The 20202-nt window shown below is 42.4% G+C and overlaps 1 protein-coding gene across 1 annotated transcript; it reads right to left on the bottom strand.

Moving 5' to 3' along the window:
* Nucleotides 1–1543: 1543 nt before the first annotated feature.
* Nucleotides 1544–15137, bottom strand: bms1 (BMS1 ribosome biogenesis factor). Its single transcript, XM_080873459.1, has 23 exons — nucleotides 15028–15137; nucleotides 13737–13952; nucleotides 13459–13649; nucleotides 13052–13131; nucleotides 11925–12113; nucleotides 11684–11826; nucleotides 9110–9231; nucleotides 8823–9016; nucleotides 8570–8712; nucleotides 7868–8364; nucleotides 7663–7764; nucleotides 7223–7374; nucleotides 7054–7135; nucleotides 6805–6884; nucleotides 5793–5981; nucleotides 5530–5718; nucleotides 4904–5084; nucleotides 4320–4378; nucleotides 4066–4188; nucleotides 3654–3801; nucleotides 3226–3401; nucleotides 2437–2598; nucleotides 1544–2138 (listed from the first exon to the last, which is right to left on the bottom strand). The coding sequence occupies exons 2-23, from the start codon at nucleotides 13907–13909 to the stop codon at nucleotides 1911–1913; spliced, it is 3603 nt and encodes a 1200-aa protein (XP_080729585.1). The 5' UTR covers nucleotides 13910–13952; nucleotides 15028–15137; the 3' UTR covers nucleotides 1544–1910.
* Between the last annotated feature and the right edge of the window lie 5065 nt (nucleotides 15138–20202).

The raw sequence follows: 20202 nt of genomic DNA, 5'->3' as shown, positions 1-20202 counted from the left end.
TGTGTTGTTTGTTTGTTTGTTTGTTAATTAGTTTGTTTGTTTGCTTGTTTTAATCAATTTTAAATCCTGCTTTTTATTTTTTGTTTCTAATGTCTCTGTAAAGCACTTTGAATCACCTTGTTGTTGAATTGTGCTATACAAATAAACTTGCCTTGCCTTTTATTGTGAAGGTCTGTGTCGTATGTGAGTGTGCTCAGTTTACGTTTCCCCTGTCTCGTCAGCTGTGATTTCTCCCAGGTGTGTTCCCCTCCTGTCTCTCATCCCTTGATTACTGCCATCTGTGTATTTAAGCCCTGTGTTTCTCTGTGTCAGTGTCACGTCGTACCCTCAACTTGCTGTGTGTTTGTAATGTCCTGTCCTCCAGCACCTCGGTTTAGAGTTTTGTTTTTGTAAGTTTTATTTCGTGAATCATTCCTCCAGCAATAAAGCTGTGTTTTCAGTTTATTCCCATCTCCAAGAGTCCTGCAATTTTGGGCCCACCACTTCTGCTTGCCTGCCACACAGCCAACCATGACAGGAAGATCAAAGATTAAGGATTGTGTTTTTATAGTTTGTAGTAAACCATCCCCTCGTCTTCCCGGCCTTGTTGTGTGTACCTTAGAGGTTGAATTATACATTAGCCGTACTTCCAAAAACATTTAGAACTGAGATGGCAGCCGTTAGCAGAACTCTGATGCTCACCAGGAGCACGTATCCCCACTTTCAAAACCTTAAGTTGTCAAATCCACGAGCCCTACGTGGGGCCAGAAGTGCAAGTTCCCCTTTACTGACACACTGTAAATAAGTTTAATGCTCAACAACACAGCTAACAGCCTCATGCACTCGAATTTTTGATGTTTAGGCCACAATAATAATTTCCACTTCTGGATAAAGATCGCTCCGTCTTCATGCTTCATAAGAAATTAAGTGTGTCACGTCTTTAGTTATTTATTAATGGCAGCACAGTCATGCACACCATGTGCTCTGTGACATCTGAAGAGTTTGTGCACCACGTTGTTTTTTCTTTGTTTTAATTGGTTAATAATTTTAAGCTCAACCTCCCAGGTTGTTATGAATGGGCCATGTTTTCCTAAATGTTGTGATTCACAAGTGAACGATGTGGAACATACTTCAGACAGGACTTATTTAAACGGTTGAAAAAGATACTACTTCATATGGGTCAAATATTTTAAGAATGTTTCTCAGTGTAAAATTGTAAAGAATCTTTGGACAGCATACACAGCTACCTGCTGCCTCTCCTGCACTGTTAGATGGATGTAAATACAAACACATTTCCTCTTGCAAATGATAAACAAGCCACATGTTGCTTCAAAAGTAGCACAAACAAAATAAAAAAATGACTCAACAATGATGAGTAGAGCTAGACTGATAATCAAGCAGACATTTTACATTTTTGTGCCTCTACAAATTAAGAAATTTATGATTAATGAATCAAGAAGACGAAACACATGTGCGCCCAAAGTCTTTAAACATCCACTTAGTCTGTAACGATAGTGTGGCACTATGGAGCGTTGGTTTTTACTCAACTTCAACATTTCAAATGTAAATTCAGCTGTGAGTTTTTATTTATTTCACTGTAACAACCCCAGAAAAAGACATTTGTTTAAGATATTGTTCTTGTATAATTTCTGAAGTAATGCACATCTGATCTACCAAACTTTGAAGAGAAGCAATAAGGAAAACAAAGAGCTTATTGTTGAAATTATCCTTTGTTAAGTTGCTGTGTGTCCTACAGAGAGAATGACTGAGCGCTCCACCAGGAGCTGCAGTTTTTGTTATTATCTTTGTTTTATGATCTATCCTGTACATTAGGCTTTTCAATGAGTACAGTAGAAAAATACAATTTTAATTTAAGCAAAGATCAGTTCGAGTCTGCAGGGATGGGATAAGGTCCTCGTGGCTCTAAACAGTCAGTCATCTTGTGGCGTCCCCTTTAGACTCGACCTCTGCTTCTTCTGATCCTTCTGGCCCATGATGCGGTACAGTTTTTTTCGTGCGTCTTTCATTCTCTTCATCTTGGCTTCTTCGTCTTTCTCCTTTTGCTGGAGGAACTCTTTATGTTTGGCATGATGTGCTCTCTGGGCCACCTTCTTCTTGTAGTGATGCACTGTGCTCAGAGCTCGTAGCAGCTCCGCCACCTGCCACAACACGAAAAGTCAAAGCAAAGATCAGTTAGCACAGGGTCATCCTGAACAAACTGGGTGTTGTGCTGCATCGTTTCTGTCAATCATTGCAACGCTGTCAGATCAGTGATTAATCTGGCACCACAGCTCTCTCTGGTTTGGCAGCTTCATGTTCTCAGTATATATGAAAACCTGGACATTCAGCTAGGCTCTGTTTCCTCTCCACCTACACTAAGACTATCACTTACTGTGTTGGGACCACAAATTCTTAACGAGCTGCAGCACTCATACCGTAAAGTCAGGTTGTGCTCACCTTCCTCTCATGGGGCTCGCGTATCACACTGGCTCTCTTCAGGTCTCTGGGCACCTTTCCTTTGGGTTGCAGTAGTTTGGGTTTGCTTTTAAAGGGGAGGGCCTTCTGCAGCTCCTTGGGGATGTGGAGTGGGTTGAAGTGCCTTGGGGCTCGGGTTATTGGCTAGAAGGTAAAGGAATGTATTTCAGGGTATCGGTTAGTGAAGGTGTACGATGACAAGTGAGGGTACACACAAAGACAGAAGAGATGATGACAATGACAAACACTACACAGCCAGGATTTGGTACTGGTTCACACATCACCGAACAGTTAAAGAGCAAAGGTTTGCATACTACAGGTTCCTCTACAGTTCATATATATTTCTGAACAAGTGCCACGTTTACCTTTTCTGTGATGCAAAACAATTCAACAACAAACTGATCTGATCACAAATGTTGTGCTCTCTTCATTAAAAGGACAGTTTGAGCTTTTTACGTCTTATTGCAGTTCTATTAGTTTCATATTCAAAGGCACACTGGCACACTGAAATAGCACCTCCAAGTCTGAGGCCACGGTCCTCAGGTGGAAAAGAGTGGAACGACACCTTCAACATTGATGCTTTGTTTGTTTTTTGTACGATTATCAGTTAAATAAAGCCTCTAAATGCTTCCCTCTTCATTTAAACGTGATACGGTGATCCCAGCACTTCCTGGGAAACAGGGTTGCAGTTTCAGTGTTTCAGGGAGCAGATCTCTGTTTCTATCTGTTCTTCACTTGTGCACTTTAGAGTGGTCATCAGGCTGAGTCTACCTTGTACAGCGAGTCAATGCTGGGCTTGTTACGGACTCCCAGGTCATGTTTGAGCTGCCCCACGGTCCTCATGCCCGACCAGCTGTCCTTCTGGCCAACAGGCAGCAGCAGTGAGGTGACGGGGTTGTAAAGCTGAGGAATACTGACTGGATACCAGGAGCGCAGGAACACAATATCTGCAGAACAAACACCGACACTAAGACACGGAGTGGTAGACACACATCACTGAAACATAAGTTAATTAATCATTTGGATTTGATCAATTTACGAGATTATAATCTGCATTATTTTTATTTCCTAGGAACTGGCAACAACTCTTTGTCCTTCCTATAGGAGGGTTTAACTGGTTTAAAGCCTTAATACAATGTAAGAGCTGCAGGGACACATAGTATTTATAAACTAACAGTAAAGTCAGCAAAAACAGTCACCACTCATAAGCAGGCGGTCCTCAAACGTGGCTCTGAAAGCTCCCGGAGGAGTCGACAGCGCCTTCTTTATCTGACCTCTGACCCCCGACACCGTTCGTATAGAAGCACCTTCAAATTTAGCCACCTCCAGCACCGTGTTAAACATGCCCTGTGGAGAGAGGGAGCAAACCGTCAGCATTACACAATCACCTTCATCTCCTGCCTTTTAAACGAACAGCACAAACATGAACATGCTTCCTCCTACAGCTACACACGGAGTAAACAGTGACGAGCGTCTTCCACTCACTGCTCGGAAAAGTATGACTTTGCTTATCGACTCTTTGGTGACCCAGTAAATGATGTTTCTCTAAGTGTTTTTAGGTAATTAGTCTATTTACATGCTGACATAAAGTGAGCTTCAGATGTAGCGTACCTTGATGAAGCAGGTGTTTTGGAAGATCTTATAAGGGTAACCAATTAGTTTGAGCTTCTTCACAATAGTGACTGATTTATCCAGGTCCAGGACGACTCCTGTGGCTGCAATGCGGAAATTAGCCTTCACAGAAACACAAAACAGGACTTTGAGATTCAATGAGAGTACTTTACATTAAAAGAATTACATGACCAGACTTGATGCCACCTTACAAAAGTACACTAACAAGCCTCTGTCTCCAGGTAAACACTCACTTTAACTCCTGATACTGACTGAACAGCCAGAAAGCCGGTGCCCTGTGGAGTGATGGGACCTGCAGAGAAACAAAGGTTAGAATTTATTTCATCAATGTAAACATCGCAGAGACGTAAACTTTGACACACACTGAGACACACCTGTGTACACAGAGCTATACTGCAACAGACTTAAATACTAAACGTTCAGTGTAAGCTACCACAGGGAGGCGGGCAGCTGCAATGACATGTAAAAGTCATAAACCCACATTTTATTCTCAACATATCACATGTTCAACCTGAGAAAATGAACCACTTGAAGACAAATATCAGGCCATGATTAGCACTGTAGAGACGAGGAAAACACGTTTTCTTTTTTTATTGTGATTAAAATGAGCAAATCTCTGGATTTAGTTTGAATTTAAACTGTACGCAGCATCCAAACATTTTTGGAACTGGTGTTAGGTATGTGCTTCTACTTCCTGAAGTCTTACTCTCATTAGAAGCCTGAATAAACGTATCGTGTGAAGCCATTCAAAGTGTAGTTGAGACACGCAGAGTGAAATCTGCGTGTAAACCGCAGTCATGCTCTGAATGCAGCTCACCCCAGATCGAGGCTCCACAGTGCATGTGTTGCGGTGTGTATTTAAGCAGGCGGTGGCGTCCATTGTGATCCTCAATATGATAGAGAGGGATGGTCTGGAAGCGGCGCCAACCCAAGGACAGGATCAGGGGGTCCCGTGTCTTCAGGATCCGCTCATACCAGCGGTGCTTCTTCAGGCGCATCTGACATACACAGAGTACAACATCTTATTTAACCATTATATCTTAATAAGGGTATTTACAGATGTGGGAAGTAACAAAGTACAAATACTTCATTAGTGCACTTAAGTAGAACTTTCAGGTATCTGTACTTCACTATGTTTTTACTCCCTACATTTTTATTTTACAGCAGAACTTTTGTTCTCTTCTTTGTTGTTCCTCTTATTTGATCAGGTCTCTTCCCTTTGCACAGATTGCTGGCTGGAAAGGACGGGAACATTTCTTTTTATTTTCTTTTTAGGGTCTGCTTTGTTTACATGTTTTCAGGTGTTTTGTGCTCTAATAAAAAGCAAAAGAAAACATTTTAAGATGTATACAATTTATGGATTCATATACAGATATTTTTAAGAATAATCATTCTATTCTTATTTCATTAAGAACCTTTGAAAAGTGCAAATGTAGCACATACCTGCAGGTATCCTACATTGCCTTCACTGGTTCCCAGGCCTCCGATGATGACGGGGTAATGTGGGTCAAAGTTCGTTACAAACTCACAGGGTAAGGAGGAAATTTCTAATCGGACGTACATTCCTGGCCGGAAGCCTTCATACTGCACTCTCGACTCATCGTCCATGTCTTCAAACTCAGCTCTGTTCAGCTGAACAAACAGTGGAAGAATATGAGACATAAACAGAGTCTTAAATGTGAACGTCAGACTGATGGACAGTCTACCTCCGCCTGCTTCTGCATCTCCTCCTTCAGATCGTCGAAGTACGTGGCGTCACCATCGTCGTACTCCGTGTCGAAGCGCTCCTTCAGTCTGCGTTTCTTTTCAAGGCGCTTGTTCTTCTGCACCTCCTCATCATCCATCTTCACCTGTTGGTCTTCATCGTCAGTTTCATCTTCATCACTTTCACTTTTCTAACGGTAAAAAAAAGTGTGCGTGACAAATAACCTTTGTTACATTTTTGGGATGGGTTTGTAGATATGTGCCCCCCCCCCCCGGGCGTACTCAGTAATGCTGGGCTTACACTCTGCGATTTTTGGCTCATTTTGAGCCGATTTTTCAGCCGTGCGACCGCTTTGGTGATCGGTCTGAGTTTGGCCTTCATCGTGTAGTATACGTGGGGTAACGAGGAGCGATTAACACCTCACGACCAGCTCCCCATCATCAATCGCTTGGTCGTGAGGCTGTCGCTGCTCACGCTGTGCACGCGCAAACACATGTCGGTGAAAAAGACGGCGCAGCACGGCGGTGCAGCGTGTGATCTGGACACAAGCGATGGAGGCACAACTTGTAGAACTTTGGAAAGCTCATCCGAGCCTTTTCAATGTGGCCTCACAGAATTATCACGACCACAACAACCATGAAAATAGTTGGATTTACATGCTGCTCAGTCACAGCTGCCTGATCATGTTTTTCATTAGCAATTTAGCAAAGTTGATGGTGGTGGTGTGTCTGTGTGAGTGAAAGACAGGGAGAGCGAGCGACAGATTGTCTGTTATAACCTTCATGTTACGGAGGCTCAGTGTGAGCACTCAGGTCGATCAGAGCCGTATAGTGTGACCCTGCATCGTGACCTACTAACTTCTAACCCCTGCGAGCCAATCGTGCAGTTTGAGCAGAAGCTGAATAACGCGACTGAAAGAAAACGCAGTGTCTGCCCAGATTAAGCAACTGTTGCTGATTATTTTTCATTCCCATCCACCACATTGATACCACGCTGTATTCTGAGTCACGTACCTCGGCCTGATCCTGCTCCCCAGTCGTGCCTTTGTGAACTTTTCCTGTTTCCAAATCTTCAAAGTCACCGTAGAGCTCCTCTACATATAAGAGAACAGAGTACTTATGATGCATGGTGACAAATCTGCTCTTAGCTGAAAGTCTTTGTAATCAGTCACTGTCACATTACTACTGCACATAACTGAACTCAGGTGTTTTCGACCAGCTCTGAATACAGCGAACAAAACGCTCCTCCCCCTGAACTCTTACCGTCTTCTTTGAGCAGCGTTGCAGCATCCTGGCCTTCTTCCCATTGACCCGTCACAAAACAATCCCTGATTGAGTTCAACATCTGAAAAAGAAAACAGACCGACTTATTCTAATATTCTTGACAACATCAGCTGCTCTTGAGTCGGAGTTCTGTTGGAAAATACCGGACCTCTTCTAATTCCCAATTGTGGGAAATGTCGGGGTTGAAATGGGAGCAGTCTAAAGCGTCGGCCTGAACTTTTTTGCTTTTCTGCGGGCGATTAACTCGAAACAGTCCGCCAAGCTCCTCCTCCTCCTCCTCAGAATCTTCCGCCTCCACCGCTGCAAAACAAGGATCAGCAGCGCTTGTCAAGATCACATCCTCGCGTATGTGATGCAAACATATCGCTGAGTAGTTATGGAGGACTGATGACCTACTGTCAACATTACCATGCTTCACCGGGCCAATGGCAACAGTAACTAACGCTGGCGTCAATGATCAATGATCAGAAATTAATTTTCATGAAAAATAATTTAATCCTGATGAATCCAGTGAAGTGTGAGTTTGTTTGTTTTATACCTGTCATACACAAACATTATTGGTTGTTACTGATGAAACAAACAGGATACCTGAACCATAAACCAGCTTCCTCAGGTTGGGGGCAGCTTCCTGATGCCGCAGAAATGCTGCTGATGCTTTCTGCTGCAGGCCCTCCTTCCACTTGAACGTCCCTACAGACAGATCACAACCAGGAAGGACAACAGTTTGTTTTTTAGCATAAAATTGAACATAAACTAAATGTAAATAAACCTGAATGAGTCGTGTGGTACTTACCCTGCTCCTCCTCTTCATCACTGTCATCGGCACCAATCTCCTCTTCCATCGACTCATCGTCTTCATCTCCATCCTCCTCATCATCACTGTCTTCCTCTGACTCTTTAGAACAGTGCCCAGAGTCTCCGGCTCTCTCGGCCTCGCCTTCTCCTTCGCTGTCCGCCTCGCCCCTCTCCAGCTCATCCTCGCTGTCTGCAAACGCTGGTGCCTCTGCGATCACCTCCTCCTCTCCTTTCATCTCCTCCAGCTTCCGTTTCTTTACCGGGGGAGTGCTGCCTTTGGTGGCTTTTTCAGATTTATCTCTCACCTCTTTGAGAAATGTGGACAAATCATCTTCCTCTTCCTGGTTCTCCTGGTCACTGCCATCATCATCCTCATCACTGCTGGACCCACTAACGTCATCCTCCTCCTCCTCCAACCCAGTGAAGACCACCTTCCTCCTCTGTGTTTGTGTGTGTGCATCCCAGACATGTATCTCTCGAAGTCCCTCCTGCACTCTAACACAAACAGGACAAATATCTGTTACACAATCTTTTTCAAACAATCGATCGCCTGTTACTTTGTGCGCCTCAGCAGACGTGTGTGTCTGTGTTGTACCTGTACGGTTTATGAACATGGCTTGTTAGCCAGCTAGCTGATAGCTCCGGCTCACACTGCATCACCACACTTACAGCTGTCATGGAGAACTTTATGATGTCTTACCCACTCTGCTCGCTGATGTCTGTGGGGTCCAGGCCAGCAGAGCCACTGAAGAGCGAGACCTTACTGGCAGCCATCTTGGCGTCTAGAGTGACATGTGTTTCTATGAGGGACTGGACCAGCTCTGTGGTAGGCCGCACTTCCTCCTGCAACAGGGTTCGAAGCATTACTTCAACCCTTGAATCCTGGGCCAACATTTTACAAATGCACTTCACACCGTTTAGATGCAAGCTACACACTGCCATCTCGGGAATACCTGCAGCTGTTTGACGTGGTTGGCTGGGAGGTCGATGTAAACGGCATCTTTGTCATACACGACCCCTCCGACCCCGGCCATGGGTGCGTAGAGCAGACGCTCCTTCTCATTCAAGGCCCTCTTCTTCTGAGTACCAGGCAGCGGACACGGGTCTGGCAGGAAGTTGGCGTCTGACATCTGAAAGTCTCCTACACCTACAGACGGGACAACACACAGCACATCACTCCAGTGCTTTCATGGCTTTGTTTCATACTGTCAGTCTGCTGCAAAGCGCTCCGTCTGTGTACCTGGTATATGGACCTGGCCTTTGTTTTTCAAATGTGTCCCTCTGAGGTAGCCATACAAGGACACAGTCCGATCACACTTGGGGTCTGTTCTGAGCCTCTCGGGGTCGGTCAAGTCCTCAATACTGAGGAGAGTAAGACAAGAGCAAAGACTGAGTTCACAAAACCCCAAACAGTCGCTTAAAGAAACATCTCTTTAAACATGTACACACACTAAATGTGATCATCTTTGATAAACCAACACGGTAACCTTCTTAATAACCTTCTGAACCATGACACACTCGGCCTGTTTTCAAAGCTGTGAGGGTCTTTGGGGGGGTTAGGGTTAGGTCTGTGTGTATTGCTGAGCCTTGGCTCCTGTCGGTCATGGTCAAGGAGGTTTGGGTTGGCTGCCTGGGGCTCGTGCTGGGGTGGCCGGCCTGTGGCGGCGTCAGCTGCCTGTTGTCTCTGGTTCTCGTAGGCTAAGGTTGGGCGATATGTAGAAATTTTCCAACCAACAAATGTCAGTTCAATAAATGACGATGGGCGACATATTCGTGCAGGCGTAGACGCTCTGATGGGCAGAGCACCGTAATCATGCACGGACTGATTTGTGCGTTTAGAACTCAGACGTTTCACTTGGAGGGAATATTTTACCTTCCTTTCTTGTTTGTTTAAAGCTACTTCTTGGATTATTTATTTATTTGAGACACGCCAAAGCTCACAAAAGACTTAACGTTACGTGGGAGATTTTTTTATGCTCGCTGGAGGAAACATTTGGATTTTTTAGCTTGCTTTTTGTTTAACTTTGTATCTGTTGTTTGGTCGAGTGTCAGACAGATAAACACTGGAACGGCCTGTAAACACGGTTAGTGTATTTTTCTGAACAGAGGCTGCTGCCTCTCCTTCCTTTATGAGTTTGAGTAAATGAATCACAGCTGGGAGATGGCGCCGTTAAAATGGTGCTGTTAGCAAACTTACTCACAGCAAATAAATCAATAAATCGCTCTTGTAAAAACGATCAGTGAAAGGTTCAGCCTTCTTCTTCATCCTGGCGTTGTTGCCGCTGGTGCAGGGTCCGCTCTTCGGCAAAGGTTTCTCCATTTGGTTCTGTCCGAGGCGTCCTCAGGTGATGCGTTGACGGTGTTAAAGTGAAAGGCTCAGCCTATCGTTGATATATTCGTACAATCGCCCAACCGTACGTAGGCGCCCCATCCTGCCTTCTATGGCTGGGATGGGCGCACAGATGTTGCAGTGATGTGTGGCCTTCATTTGCAAGTGACAAAGTCTCTCTCTCTCTTTCTCTCACGCACGCACGCACGCACACACACAGACACACACAGACGCACACGCACGCACACGCACGCACGCACGCACGCACGCACACGCACGCACACACACACACACACACACACACACACACACACACCTTTCTCCATTCCTTTTGTTTTTTCCTTACAGGTGCAGCAGTGTGTGATACATTGTGCATTTCCTACTACACCCCCTCCTGCCTCAGCTTACACATAGTCATACTTTACTATATTACATATAATTTAACACCTGAAACAACCCTGATAAAAAATATTCAATAAACAGAAGCAGCACATGAACCAAAGGAGCCCACAGAGCACGTCAGGGAAAAGCAAACTGTGTTTAGCAGCACTCAGATCATCACTCTGACTGCACGGCTGACCAGACCGGATTAAAAAACACTGGTCCAACAACAAGCTACACGTTGAGCAGCTGGTATATCATCGCCTCAACGCCATCCTTCGTTGTGTTTGTTGTTCGTGTCGCATACAAATGCCACCATGACACTCTTTGCTGCTTTGTTGTAACAGTACCACACACATTAGGTGGTGCTTGACTGGTGGAGTACAGGCATTGGTTAATCCGGTGACGATTAGCATACAAACTGTTCTACCACAGCTGCCTGGTGCACAGGGCCAGGTTTGGACTACAAGCTCAACTGTCTGCCTGAGAGGATGCTCAGTGACTGATTTACTTCTTGTGAGGGAGCAGGAAGCCCCACTGACCGGGCTCTGCGTGCACCCTTTTAAATGCAAAATGCATCTCAGTGCTCTCTGAGCCATTTCAGCACGCCGTGTGAGTCGACACCTTCTAGTCTGTTACTTGGTCAAAGGAGGCTCACAGCTAAGCGTGTCCCTCTGTGGGAGTCATCCCTGGTATTAGAGGCAGTTTCTCAGCCACCATTTGAATTCTAAGATGAAGATGATGCTGTTGCTTGCTCTTGCATCAGTGAAACACTGTCCTCCTACATTAACAGTCAGTATTTCAGATTAGCTTATGTGGCAAACTGGGAGTGTGCGCATCTGTAGAGCAAAACACTGAGAAACCTTTACTCTTGTAACCCCTGTTCTCTGATAATATGTGGAAGGTGTCTCACCAGATCACCTCTGCAGAAAGCTTGTCGTTAACGTTAGACTGAATGATTCTTCAGCACCTTGTAAATGAAAATGTACGGCTCCATCTTAATGCAATCATGTGTATTTACCAAGTTTGAGTTACTGGTACAAACACGACTTTAGGCTGAGCATTAAGGAAGCTACAGACAACTGAACAGTCGTAAGCACTCACCGGTCAGCCAGGATGTAGGGATGGGATGTCTGCCACACCAGAGGACGAAACTTCATGACGGAGATGAAGCGGCCGAGGTTCTTCACCTCCTGGTTCTGATACTCACCATACACCATGCCAGACAGATAAAACAGTTTGGCCCCCTGGTGGTTGAGGCACAACAGGTCACAATGTTGTCACAGACATACAAGGTTTTACATCAATGTGCAACTTTTTTCCAGGAGTACAGACGTGGGTTTACCTGGTACACCTCAGTCCAGAAGCGATGTTTGAGGTTTTTCTTTGTCTTTCTCAGAGTCTTGTTGTTCTTGAATGCATCCAGATGAGTCAGCACGCCCATGATACGAGGGAAACCGTGTACTTGACAGATATTGAGAAACTCAAACGTCTCCATCTCAAAGCCAAAGCTGGCATCAATCAGCATCAAAACCTGGAGACAAAGCATTTCTATCGTTTTATTCATTTTACAACTTCCAGTCAGAAGTCACGAATGTCCTGCTCATTTTTAATAACTTCTTTGAACTGTTATTTTATAAACTGGGTGTGCAAGTTTATGTTGGATTGTCTCCAACACACAAAGGGTTGTGGACCTGGCTTTTAACCAGAGCCCCCAATCCTCCTTAGGGTAGCAGCTGGAGCTCTGAGGGGGCAGAAGCTCAGCATTAGCATGCTTCCCATTTCAAAACCAGTTTTGATGCGCGTCTAGTTTTTGATTTGCTGTGAAGTTAAAGAATCGGGACGTCGTTTGCCTTCATTTTTCCATCCACTTGGTGCAATAGCACTGATAGCTGTATATGAGCCCGTGTAGATCAGAAACAATCTAAAATGAAACGTATGCTGTATTATTATTCCAGTTATTTCCACAGAACAGTTCAAAGAAATATTTAAAAGCCCAGAATGACCACAACATTAACGAGTATCTGTAAACGTGTGACCACAGCTGTAGCTCAGCACTCTCTTTACCATCTATGTCAGCACTGCTAACACGAGGACATCTCACATCACAGCACCTTTATCTGTTTTAGATTTAAGCTGTTTATTGAATCATATTTAGAATTTCATTTATTGAGCTCTTCATTTTGCAGAGGTTACCTTTTGTTCAGTGATACTGTAGTTATTTATTGAGCTACATGGTTTTTCATATTAGTCACCATTGAAACTAACACTGGATTCATTGGAAACACTATCTTTGGTGTGCAGATTGGAGCATCACAGGAGCGAAACACCAGCTTTCTGATTAATAAATGAGCTGATCGACCTCTGCAGCCACGGCCGACCCCCCATTTGTTGGCGAGTTATGACATTCGTGTTTTTCTCACCCAATAAAGGCAGATTTAACGTATCAGTTTACTCTTTTGAAACACTTACCAGGTCAGCCACCTTTGCAAGGTCGATCATTGAGTTTATGTCATTGTTACACTCCATGAAAGTCAGCCGACGCTTCTTGCCTGGAGCAGCACAAAATAACCAATTAACATAAACGCACACATACAAATAAATAAAGTAACATTATGGACGCATACAAAAAGATTTGTTACTGTGTATTTAAATGTTTTTGTGGCTGCGTATTTATTGTTTCACCAAGGCCAAAACCTCTTTTAAGGCCCTTTGCTGAAGTTTTAATGAAGGTTGTGCTAAAGCCGCGATTACACTTTCTACGGATGCAGTGGTGCACAGCACACCATCACTGGACTCTAGCAGTGGAGGTGTGTTCAGTACTTGTCTGACTGTGTTGTGTCAGGTTTAAGTTTGTGTTTCAGGAGTTGGGCGCTCACCAGAAACGATAGTTACAGGTCCACATATGTCTGTGAGCTTCTGCCGGGTGAAGTTTTTGATCAGGCAGCGGATCAGGGTGCTTTTCCCGACCTTAGGGGGGCCAACAACGACAATCACAATTGGAGGCGGTTCCAGGGGAGTCCGGTCTACAACAGGCACGTGGTGTTTTTTGGTTTTTATGTCCTGGGCCCTTTTTGAGGAACAAACAAAAATAAACACCAACACAGTCTGAAGACATGAACTTGACTCATCTTATTATGTAATGCACAACACTGACCTGTGGAAGGTTTTGGCCATGCGGACCGCAGATTGAACTGCAAATGCTTTGGGGTTGCGTTTGCGTTCATCCTCCTCTGTTGAGCCATTTTGTTTCTTTAGCTTCTTCTTCTCTGCCTTTGGGCCACTGTGCTTCTGCTGATGCTGCTTCTGCTTCTTAACTTTCCCATCCATCCTGTCTACTACACACACTGTTCACATGCAGTTTGACTGGAATCTGTGGACAGAGAACAGGTTCCACTCAATTTATAGGTATGGACAGGCGTCATCAACGTGACGAAAAAAAGAATTAATATGAATTAATATGAAAACATTTTGATTTGATTTTTCAGTTATATGACATGTATGTACAACTCTTTTGCTTTTTCATGATACTTAGGACAGTTATGACACGGCATAATACAATACAAGGAATCTATGATATATTAGTTGACCCTTTGCTTTTATTCGAGCATTCAAAATGATCACATCTTAGGATTTTCCCCCACATAACTAAACCTTTCAGCCAAATTTCGTGGAGTCAAAAGACTTGACATTCATCACCTTCATTATGCATCATGTATTAACTTTTACAGGAAATATTTGTTTCTGGGATGAATTTTAGTGGAGAAGCAGGTATAAAGTGATATAACATTCAAATAAACATGTATGTTTACCTCTACTGAACCACAGAACTTCAGTCAACTGAATTAAATTTCACCTCATTATTTACACTTTTTACTTAAGTATATTTTCACAAATAAACAGACTTAATACACACAGGAGTAGTTGACTGTACTCCAAGTATTAACACACACACACACACACACACACACACACACACACACACTCCCAGTCACCTAGAGCTGGCTTCCTCAGCTCTTCATCTTCCTCCCCTGTCCTCTCAGAAGTAAACACTTTCTCTAGATACACAAAGGCATTCATAAATCCTCGTGCTGTTTTCAAATCCATGTTGGAAAACGCGAGAGGACACTAATACACATTTTGGCTCTAATATTAACAGAAGCCACAACATCAGAAGGACCCAGTTTGTCTAAGATATGGAAAATGTCCCCTCAAAAAGCGACACTACAAAGACAACCCCTGCCTCCATCCAGTGGGATACTTCCTTGAGAAAACCGATATGACTCAGGTACTTTACAGGCCGACAGGTTCGCTCTGTGAGCGGAATTTGCCTTTGTTGAAAACATGTCTGTCAGCCTGGAGGACCAAACACTGCGGCCGGCGTCTCTGCTAAACCTGCGTGTTTATATGAAATGTGCGGGAGAAATACAAAGCACAAGTGCTACTACCTTAAATTAAACCAGTTGTAATCCACTCCACGTTAACACCCGCTTTTCTTCGTTTTCACGTGTGAATTGTGACCTCCGGCCCGGAAGTATATGAAAGAGTCACGTTCTAGCCAAACGGGTGCAAACAAAAACAGACGGGAAGGTTCCGCACGGTGAGCGGCTACAAGTCTCCGTACATTGGCGCCTCCTGCTGGCGGTTCTCTCCGTACTAAGTATACTGATGGAGATTTAAAGCCAAAATTATTTTGGTAAGCGTAATATCAGGATTAAGAGGTGAGCTCCTCCAGGACACGAGCAGCTCTGCAGTGAGTACCACCTCTGGGGTTTATAGTTAGCCAAGTTTAGCAACTGTCTTCCTCACGACTGGAATGTGTTCATTAACACAACTTCAATATAATTATACTAACACAAGTAAATTCCAAATTACTAATTAATTCACATCACATTTAACAGTTTTAATGCCGCAATCATGTCAACAGTCACGTCAGCCTGCATCAACACAACATTTAGAACATTTGGGCTTAACTGGGGCCACATTAGACAATTACAGGTCAGGTAAGACACTGGCAAATGGTGTAGTCATAAGCCAAGTGGAGTTTGTGCTGGATGTGGTCCAAATGTCATAACATACCGTATATTTGGCCTGAATTAGCACAGGTAAGAATATTTTCATCTATTACCTGATAAGGCGACACATCTGTAACTACCTTCTGTCTCTGACAAGGACATTATTTTGCCAGATATGCTCACACGCTTGAGTCATGATAAAATAATTATACATGAAATTAGCAAATTCAGTCGATGACTGATTGGAAACGCACCTCCCTGTCTATATAAGGACCTGTACAGAAATAATTTTGCAGCACTCAAGGTCCCAGTGCACACAGTGATCTCCATTATCCATGAATGGAAGAAGTTTGAAAGCACCACGGCTCTTAGAGCTGGCCTTAGTAAGGGAGATGAACAGGTACCTGATGGATAGTCCAACAGAACTCCAGCATTGCTCTGTGGAGAAAGGAGAACCCTCAAGATGGGCAACCATTTCTGCAGCACTCCACCAATCAGACCTGCATAGTAGAGTGGAGGGAGAGAAGCCACTACCCAGTAAAAGGGACATGATAGCCCCCCTCTCAGACCACGAGATACAACATTTTCTGAACTGAACAGAATCTGAACCTTTTTTTTGGCAGCAGGCACTGGGAGATCAGTCAGGGTCAAGGAAAAGATGAATGGAGCGATGTACAGAGATGTCCTCGACGATGGTAAATGGACTGATTCTTATATAGCGCTTTTCTACTCTCCTGGAGCACATGCTTTTGCAGTGCTTTCTAACTAACATTCATACACATTCATACTCTGATGGATGTAATGGAGAGCAGATGACCTGCTCTACCTCCTGAGCTACAGCCACCTACTCCAAAGTGCTCTGGATCTCAGAAAGGGTCGAAGGTTAGTCTTCCAACATGACAATGACCCTAAGCACACGACCAGTTTAACAAAGGAATGGGTTCAGGTCGATGTTGTGAATGTCCTCGAGTGCCCTGGTTGGACCCCAGAGTTGAACCCAAATGAACATGTGAAAACGGCTGTGTACCAACACTCCTCATCCAACCTGATGAAGCTTGACAGGTTCTGCAGCGAGGAATGGGAAAAATCAGATTCCGACTTAAAAAGACTTAGCATATAACGTTTTTGTTTTTTATGTTTAATATATTTGCAAGAATTTCAAGCAAAGGTTTTTCACTTTGTCATTATGGGGTGTTGTGTGTAGAGTTTTGAGGGAACACGAATTTAATCCATTGTGGATCAAATTATCAATGACCTAACCCCACTAACTGCATGTCTTTGGACTGTGGGTGGATGCTGGAGTACCAGGAGGCAACTGTGCTAACCACTGCTCCACCCATATGTATTATAAGTACTCCTTAAAAGATAAAGGACAATGATGGGAGGAAAACACATGTTAAATAAGCAAAAAACATCAATACAAAAACACCAGTAGGAAGATACGATAAGTCAAAATACTCTTTTTTTTCTCAGATTTTGAAATAAGATGCAGGTGATCAGGGGGCAAATATAGAAGGGAAGTAACTGGTCAAAAAAAGAGAGGGACATGAGAAGCCTTTGCTCCATGTAAGATCAGGAGGTAAAGAGGATCCTAGGATCATGAAAATGTGCTCGAACTAACTGCACAGTCAAAAATTCTGCTATTTAACTATTTGTTCTTATAGTTTCTTTCTAAATGTTACTCATCATATTTTATACAATTTATCAATACTAGAGTTTCTTTCTTCTGCACCAGCAGCACTCACAGCAGCTGCCAGGTAAACTTAGTGTTGTATTGTTGAACAACTAGTGTGCTTAAAAAATAGTACACTGTTCCAAAAAATAGTAATGTCAAAGTATCTTACTGTATATTTTACAGTTTTGTACTGTCTTTCTAGAATATCAATAATATATATATATATATATATATATATATATATATATATATATATATATATATATATATATATATATATAATAAAACACAATTTACTTGTTTTGTAAATATATTTTTTTGTGCATATTCAGATTGTAAAAATACATTCAGAAATTTATCATAATTTCACAAATATTTGTTTGTTATGTGAGAGAATGATCTGTTAAATTCAAATGTAATACTATGGAAAAATATATAAAATGATCGAAAATTAATGAGAATAATCAATAATTAAAGGAGTATTTGAATTATAATTGTGCTGAAAATTTCATGTCATCTAGGTCTGATTCAATAATTCAGAGGTAACAAGTGAAAATATAATTAATAGGAATAAAAACTAAAAAAACATATAAAACTTTGCACGGCCACGCTGTGCTAATTATATATTTCAAAAAATAAATGTAGAGGTAGGAATTGGCCTCTGCACCTGGGGTGAGGGTGTGGCCATGAAAACAATGTGACATGCCATTGGATGTTGGGACACATAATAACATGACGCTAAGCATCGGCCAATGAATGTGAACTAACAACCACAAGGTCGCGGCTGCACTGTAGGAAAACATCCTAATATAAAAGTATTTTACTGCATTTCACAGTTTTGTTCTGTTCTTCTAGAACATCATTAAAGTTACGTAAATAGACTGATTTCACATTTCAAATGTAAATTAACGTTAAATCACTGTAATGTAATAAAACATCATTTTCATGATTATTAACTGTGTCTGTCTGTACATATGCATATTTAGATGTTAAAATACATTCACAAATGTATCATGATCTCACAAATATCTGTGCGTTATTTGAAAGATCGAACTGTTGAATTCAAATGTAATGCTATGGATTTGATTTGATTTGATATACCTTTATTACTCCCACAGGGGGAAATTTCATAAACCTGCCGACCTATTGCACGCAATGGCGGCGCCATCTTACCCTCCGATCATACATACATTACACAAAACATCACATGGGGAAGGAGGTATAACAATGGAAAATGCACCACATGAGGAAAGATAAGGATAACAAAAATCACTCCCCCCAGACTGAGCTCCAACAGGGAGATCAGTTTGAGAACAGAAAAAAACACCTCTGCACGTAGCACATGAAAACAACTTGTCAGTCTGTCCCAGGGAATGCAATCCATTATTATTTAAACCAACTGTTAACTGTATATTTCTGTACATTTACGCATTATGATTCATATTGCCACATTCATTGACCTTGTTTACAGGTAATTTCATTGTTTGATCACGTTAAAATGTTCCTAATTTGATGTCTAAAACCACTTGGAAAAGGCAGAATCCCATGTAAAATTAGCTCAACAAACTCTACTTTCATTACTGGAAATAACCGTATTTTTATGAGGAAGTTATTTTCTGTTATTTTACGGTAGTATTTTGGCGCCCCAGCTGCCGGAATATTACCGTTTTTTCACGATGTTTTTTTTAACAGTGTAACGTTTGTGTTACACACATTAATAGGACAGAATTTGCTGTTACCTGAGCAGTAGCAAAGATCTCACACTTGATGGTGCCAACAGACAGATTATTTTCCAAAGCAGTATGGCACACTGTGACTACAACAATCAGAGAGGGCTGAAATATTGCCAGCCTAATAGACAAGACACAGGAACAAATAAAACTGTTGTACTAGTGAAGTAGGTACAGGAAGCTGCCGTTTTTCTAGTGTTCAATGAGGCTGACCTGAATCCAGTCCTTTAATGTCAAATCTTACTGTTACAAGCACTCGTCATCATCAGGATTATTATCATTAGCAACATGATGTGAAGAGTCCAATAAACCCGGAGCGGCCTTTGAACTTCCTCTCTTTACCATCAAGTGCTTGTTGTCATTTGGATGATCCATTTTCACCTTGATCCTAATTTAGCAGCATCAAAATGATTTCATCTGGCATGTAACCCTCAACCTAACCTGACACAATGATGTGGATATGGCCTGGAGCGGTCCACCATAGATGCATCACGAGCATTTCTTATAGTTGTATTTTTTTAATCACAATTTGAAATTTTCTGTCTTTTAATATTAGTGACGCAATCAGCTCAGTTATTGTAAAATAAATGAATAAATAAAGTGGCACGACACTATCTATAGCCTGAAAGGTCCATAAGTATTTGAACAATGGCACAAGTTTTGTTATTTTACCTCTGAACACCAGCATAATGCTTTTTAAATAAAAAATGTAGTTGAAGTGCTGACTTCAGCTTTATTTCAAGAGGGTTTAAAAATATTGTAATATGAATTAGAGCCATTTTCATAAATAGTCCTCAGTTTTTAGGAGCTCAAAAATAGTTGGACAAACAAATAATTTAAATCTAAGAATTATTATAATACTTGGATTAAAATCCTTTGCAGTAAGTGACCATCTGAAATGGAGTTGACTAAATTCAGTATTTTCTACTTTAAGGTGCTCTGCTAGGCCTTCCAGGCTTCAGGTTTACCTTCAGTAACTGAAATGTTTTTGGTGCCAGGCAACCAAAACCTAATAATCAAACATGACCACAGCTGGACTGGGACAAAAAATGGGCCCTGACATTTTTGCTCCAGGTGGCCACCATGACTGTTAAAAAAACCAAAACAAAAAAACCCAAGAAAAAAAAATCAAAAGTTGTAGAACACCCCAATTTTTCCATTTTTTTAAATTGAAAATGCTGCAGTTTAATGTGTGTCACTTGT

The sequence above is a fragment of the Rhamphochromis sp. 'chilingali' genome, assembly GCF_963969265.1.
Source record: "Rhamphochromis sp. 'chilingali' genome assembly, chromosome: 22".
NCBI lineage: Eukaryota > Metazoa > Chordata > Actinopteri > Cichliformes > Cichlidae > Rhamphochromis > Rhamphochromis sp. 'chilingali'.
This window is presented reverse-complemented; position numbering and strand designations above follow the sequence as displayed.